This window comes from Musca domestica, unplaced genomic scaffold, assembly GCF_030504385.1.
Source record: "Musca domestica strain aabys unplaced genomic scaffold, Musca_domestica.polishedcontigs.V.1.1 22, whole genome shotgun sequence".
Lineage (NCBI taxonomy): Eukaryota > Metazoa > Arthropoda > Insecta > Diptera > Muscidae > Musca > Musca domestica.
In genome coordinates, this window is record NW_026712262.1 from 7624733 (window position 1) to 7631437 (window position 6705).

Genomic DNA, 6705 nt, shown 5'->3' on the forward strand with positions numbered 1-6705 from the left:
GACCTCCTCCTAAGATTTATGACGACATGGTGCATAGACATGTGTACAATTAGTATATATCTATATATTTATCAACTAAATTAGTGCAGAACAACCACTCATTAAGGATTGGTGTCTATGAAACTAAGGATGCCCAATTACACTCGTTTTGGCTGCTTAAAAATAACAACTTATTTCAATGGGAGGCATACATTTGTCGTCATTAAGGATTCAGCATTAATTTCCATATTAGTAGCATTCAGTAGCAGGAAATTTCGTACATCCAATTTTTGTCGATACTATATTTTTATATTGAACATAGCCGAAAATCTGGCCTCGCATAGACACGAAGTAGAAACGGGGAGAGAGCTTTGATAGCTTTATGAAACAGGCAAAGATACTTCCCAGCAACCGAGAGCCAGCATTTCGTTTATTGATTGCGATTGAACGTATTTTTCAGTGGTATCTTCTGATATCTTCGCTAGCTTTTTTCGACATATTAGTTGGTAGTTGGTCCAGAAATGAGTTAGATATCGAATTCGACTTTGCGAACTCTTTTTGATTTCTTCCCCGAAATTACTGTCAATGTTACTTCTTAAGAGTGATAAATGCACGGCAATTGCAACTATACCACAAAAGTAGGTTTTCATGAACGCTTGAAATTTGTTCTGAACTGTAATGTACTTAAAAAAATTTGATTCGCTTGAACCTTGCAAATACAAGTTAAGTTCGCTTAACATGAAAATGTTCAATATCTCCGGGGTTTCCTTCTAAGGATATTAAAACTTTGTGCCATAGTTCCACTAACCGCCTTTTCCTGGATAACCAACGTATCTCGGTGTAGAGAACGAGAGATGAAGATGTCTTTTAAATTCATAACAAATTAATTTACACGTGACGCAACCTTCAATTCTTATATATGGAACAGAGTCCAACAAGTAATATAAAATTTATAATATCGAATTTATTTTTCTACATATTTATATTTATTCATGATCTTAATTTAAAAAATAAAAATTAAATTTTGTCACGATCATTTTTGCATCTCTCCACATACAAATTTGGTAATTTTAGGACGAATGTACTTTACAATACATACATATTAAATCAAAGACAGATATTATGGAAGTGTGTTTTTACAAAGACTGTAAAATTGGAGACAATACAAAATTATCTTAAAAGGTAAGAATTGCGTTGAATGACGAGGTTATTCATCTTGTTGTAATTACTTAAAATACCGATACATTATTGTTCGGGTTCCACTTAATAGGGTCGAGATCGGTTGTTTCCAGGGCTATTTCCCCGCATGGGACCTCCACCTCCACTATTTCCGCCAAAGTCTCGTCGACCGCCTCGATCACCCCCAGGTCCGCCGCCGCGACCGCCTCCGAAGCGGTTTCCACCACCGTAACCGCCACCTCCTCCGCCACGGTTATCTCTGTTGTAACCACCGCCTCCGCCGCCGCCACCACCGTATCCACCACCTCCACGACCACCACCAGCGTTGTTACCTCCATCGTCATCGCCTTTGGGTGTTTTACATCTATTACATTCGTTACGCCAGGCGAAATTGGTATTGTTACAGCTGCTACATCTCCAATCGCCTTCGCGGGGAGCAACATTGTTGTTGCCACCGCCGCCGCCACCACCGCCAGGGCCACCCATTCTGGGGCGACCACCTCGATCTCCACCAGGACCGCGGTCGCCACCTCCACCGCCACGACCCGAGTCGTAATCGCCAGAGCCGCCACCACGATCAAAGCGACTGCCTCCACGGTCACGATCACCACCGCCGAAGCCGCCACCACCGCCTCCACGGCCTCGACCTCCACCACCGCCACCTCCGCGGCCTCCACCACCTTTATTCCAATTATTTTGACGCTGTGCTAGTGAAACTTTAATAATGCAGCCGTTAAAATCACGACCATCAAACCAAGCAATGGCCGATTGAGCAGCGTTTATGTCATCGTAAGTAACCGTGGCTTCGCCCTTAGACACGCCAGTTTCTTTGTTACGATACAACCAAATCTTTGGTTTCATGGTACGTTTATCTTTCTGCCAATAATAACGAAAAACAGAAATGAATACCTTTTCAAAAATGTGCATATTTCTGTTCAGTTTACCTTAATGATACCGATTGCCCCAAAGTGAGTTTCAATGTCCAACTCAGTTGCTGACGGGTCCATGCCAGACACAAAGATGGTGTCCTCTTGCGTTATCATGTCACCACCGCCGCTGCCGCCACCGGCGCCGCCTCCATATCCGCCGTTACCACCTGCAATGTTCGTAGTCATTAATATTTGTCTAGCATACAATTACACAAATATATTAAGAAATAATATGTCAATCTACACTCAATGTTACACTCAGTTCAACTGAAGAAAACTATGATACACTCAAGCAGATGCATTTATAGTTCGATGTTCATACATAGATATCCAAAATTTAACATTTTTACTCTGTACCAAATGGATAGAAAAGTTTTGCAATTTACTGACTGGAATTTACAGTTGTACCTGTGACACACTTGCTTTCAGTATATATCCTTTATTTACGATGTTTCGAAAATCAAAAGAATATACTACTATACACTCTTGAAAATATGTATAACCATCAATTGATTGAATTTTATCCCATTTACAGACATTCATATTAAAATGCTTTTTACACACATACACACACACGTTATTGTTTTTTTATTTCCTCTATGAATATATTACGCCTGCAATTTATTGACCTTTTAAACCTTTATTGACCAGTTGTAGTACTCATGTGTTACCGATTTTATTACTTGTTCATATTGTACACAGGAATTTAGAAATAGTTTGTAAATTATTTCTCTTTTGACACTTGAGAAATGTCAGTCCCCACCAACCAAATCGGTCATTTAAACAGTCCAGTATATCTTAAATTATATTTTGTACATATATGGATGAAATAAAAAAGCATTTGCTTAAGTGATTTTCGGTAATCGTTATTTGATTATATAAATGGACAAAATCTGTGTAACTCATTTTCAAATTGGTTCAAATGAATTTGCTGTCAGGAGACACTTTCTTATTTCACCTATATACGTATATGATAGAAAAAGATCTTAGTCGTGTTAAGTAGAAATAAAAAAAAAATAAATTGAATTACAAATTGTTATACATTACTCGTTTTTATTGCATAGCAATTTGCTTTAATGCTTGCAATTTGTTTTTACCTTTATTGTAGCTGTCCTTGTTGCCGCCTCCATTTCTAGAATAGGATTGGTAATAGTTACGCATCATTTAACAGTTTCATCATATTTCAATATTGTTGTAGAATCAAAAATATTAATTAATCGTGGATTCACAATCTGTAATTTTCAGTTTGGGTAAGTCAGACCAAAAACGTAGAACATTTTCACGAAGTAAATTACTTGCTGCACACTTCGTAGTATACAACACAATCAATAGGATTTGTACCACTTTTTTAATAACGCTGGTGTGACACAAGATAATATTGAAAATCAGTCTAAAGTTTTTTCCTGGATAATGTTGTTGATTGTAGTTTGTTGAGACGATATATATTTCATTTTATTCCCATTATTTTCATATTAACCAACCTTCGTTACACTCTTTCACTTTTTCATACCAATTCAGTTTTAAGTGGGAGCGAGCGACACATATAATATTTGACATTCCGAATTTTAGAAATCTTCAAAATACTCGTGAAATTTATTAATATTTAAGAAAATACATGTATGCATTTATTTACACCATCATTAAGACACAACTATTGCTTCTCAACTGTAAGAAAAAAACTTGCATCACCAAATTTGCAGAGCCAAGAAAATAACTATATTCATCAAACTTTTTCCCGGAATTCACTATTTAACCTAGTATTTTTTCGTTTTTGGTAGGACTGCTACAATATTAACCCAAGTTGCATCGAAATCATTAGCACATAACCCAAAATATCAACATCATTTCTTAACACATGATAGAATTTTTACAGTTGAACGTCCTTTTTTTAAGTAAAATAAGAAAAAAAAAACAAACATACCAAGGAACATCAAATTGTTTCTTGTTAAATAAATTTGCTTTCCTATAATAGTTTCGTCCATGATCAAATTATATCATCCAGTTTGAGCTATATGTTTTGAACGTGAAAATACAACATATTTGGTTGGTAAATTTAGCATAATCCCTAAATATTTACATATTTGTATAGGTTATTATATGGTTGAATACGCCGACGACATGCTATTTGAAGTTTGTGATGTAAAGTGATGTTACTAACCTTTCAACCAGTTGTTCATCGAACTTTTACATTAATACAAATTTTGATTGATAATGGGTTTGATGTAAATTTCCATCACTATGCAGAGAAGCTTGGGTGGAGTAGTTTCCTCCCAGATGACCATTTAATTGGGCCATGACATCGTGAAAAGGCAGGCAAATTGGGCTTTGATATAAAATTGTTTTTATTTTGAAAACGTAATATTTTTAATTGCCCATTTGCTCAATTTTTATAAGTTAAACCCCTCATGTAAATTTAAGCGACTTAAAACATGGAATACGTAAACGCCTCTCCAATGCATGTTAGCATTGTCTACTCTGAAAAATTATCGCTAATAAAGAACTACTTTGGTTCAAATTAAAGTATATTTTTTTGTTAAACTTCTTTTAGAGATTCAGAAACATATCTTTACCGTTTGCATACAAATGTGAGGAAATATTAATACCTATGTTGGCTTATTTATAAAAATTCCGTAGAGCCATTTTGCGAAAAATATTATATTAGGACCACTAAATCAATTTGGTAATCGTCTGCAGGAATCGTTATATGCTCAAATGTATGAGTATAAGTTAACGAAATTTATTTTTTTTCTAAGGTTTTTTTTTTTTTTTTTTGGAGATGTGTCAATGCACCTGAAAGCAAATTCAGGTAATTACATAAAGGTTAAAGAAAAGCAACTGAAAATGCAAAAAATATAATGGAAAAATACGAAATGTGTGAGCATCAAACATCGAAACGTCAGCTACCTTTTCTATTTCAATAGGAAGGAAGCACAAGCTTCCTTAAAATTTGAAAATGTTCTAGAAATTTAATTGAATTATAAAGGCCCCTAAAAATTGTATTTTTGAATTTAAAATGTTATTTTTGATAATAAACTCATTATTCAAACAATATATTAAAAATTTCTCGAATTGATGTTGCAAATTTAAGATGATCACATTCAATGCTAGTTTTTGTATAGAATATTGAAACATAAGTCTGTCTCGTATTTGATGTTTCTATAAACCGCAGCTTGGACAAGGAGAAAAAACCAGTTGTTTTTAAACATAACGCATGTATCGACGCTTAAAACTACTATGTCGGTGTTCACACAACAAATTCATTTTAAAATCTGCAAAATATGTCCTCTTAATGGCAAATATGACCGTAAATTGTAAAAGAATGATTTGGACAAAATGGCTACACTCGTCGAGTTGAGAAGCAAAATAGTTTTATAAATACACAACGCAGGTAATACATTCAGGGATTTGCAATTTGTAGCCTGCCTTATTTTAGACTTTCGCCCTGGGATACATTTGTTTATCCACTCTTAATACAATAAAATTAGTTGGAATACATACCCATATCCTCCGCCGCCGCCACTGCGATCTTGCCATCCACCACCTGAATTGCCACCACGATTACCGGAATCGTAACCTAAAATTATAACTTTGTGAGTAAAATTTTTTTCAAGTAATTCAAAATCTATATTTACCTCCCGGTTTATTGTATGATGGAGGAGGTTTGCTATATGGTCCACTGCTGCCACCGCTGTCGGAGCCCATTTGATAATTCGGTGGAGGCACAGAAAAATTATTGTATCCACCACCACCTCCTCCGCCACCCTGACCATAGCCTTGATATCAAAAACAATTTAGGATAAGTTTAACAATAAATTTATTATAAAAACTTACGATCCATATTAAACTGTGTGTATAACTAAATCGAACGTGAGTGAAAAATACTATGTTTGGATCCACGAAAGCCAAACTTCACAAACCAAACTCCGAGCACGAATAGAAGAAACGCGATTAAAAACACCCTCCTCGTTAAAAGTTCTATTACATTTTTCAAAATGGCGACATACACATGCGGTTACCAATTATTCGTTGCGCTTCATCTAAATCAAATGCTCTCAAGCAACGCGTCAAATTGTATTGATTGGCCCAATTCACACGAGAATAATTTTTAGTCCAAACAATTTTTTTTAAAACATACCATAGAGGAACAAAAGAGTTTTAGGTTGACTTATTTCGATTTTGGCCCTAGGCTCCTTTGTTCATTTCCTTTGTTCTTCCACCTTAAGTAGAAGAAGATAGAATAATTTTGTACTCCACCACGAAATATTAATGTGTCGTTTTTAGTCACGTTAATCTTCTGGCTAGCTGATGAATAACTGCTGATTCTATATCGGAGTATGAAAACATAAGCCAATGTCTCACACTGAAGAGTGTTGGATAGTGGACCAGAAAATGTTCGACTGTTTCAGTCTCATCATCGTCTGTAGTAATGTTTGTCCACCACAGGGTAGAAATGGCATAAAGGTGGACGAGTGATTTACTTCACCGATTGACCCGGTTTCGTACCTTTGCAAATTCATCCGCTGCTTCATTGTTAAGAATGTTGGGATGACCAGGAATCCAAAATATCTTGATAAGCGAATTCAACTTTTCTAGTGCATTCCAACTATTTAAAGTGGGA

General features: G+C 35.6%; 1 protein-coding gene across 2 annotated transcripts; it reads right to left on the reverse strand.

Annotated features, from left to right (window-relative positions):
* Positions 1 to 942: 942 nt before the first annotated feature.
* On the reverse strand, positions 943 to 6077 carry LOC131802616 (RNA-binding protein cabeza-like). 2 transcript variants are annotated; one of them, XM_059122970.1, is made up of 6 exons: positions 5919 to 6077; positions 5720 to 5860; positions 5586 to 5661; positions 3185 to 3219; positions 2103 to 2254; positions 943 to 2034 (listed from the first exon to the last, which is right to left on the reverse strand). In XM_059122970.1, exons 1-6 carry the CDS (start codon positions 5923 to 5925, stop codon positions 1243 to 1245), a joined length of 1203 nt encoding a protein of 400 aa, XP_058978953.1. In that variant the 5' UTR covers positions 5926 to 6077; the 3' UTR covers positions 943 to 1242. The 2 variants fall into 2 exon arrangements, with proteins under 2 accessions (XP_058978953.1, XP_058978954.1); XM_059122971.1 differs by lacking the exon at positions 3185 to 3219.
* Positions 6078 to 6705: the final 628 nt, after the last annotated feature.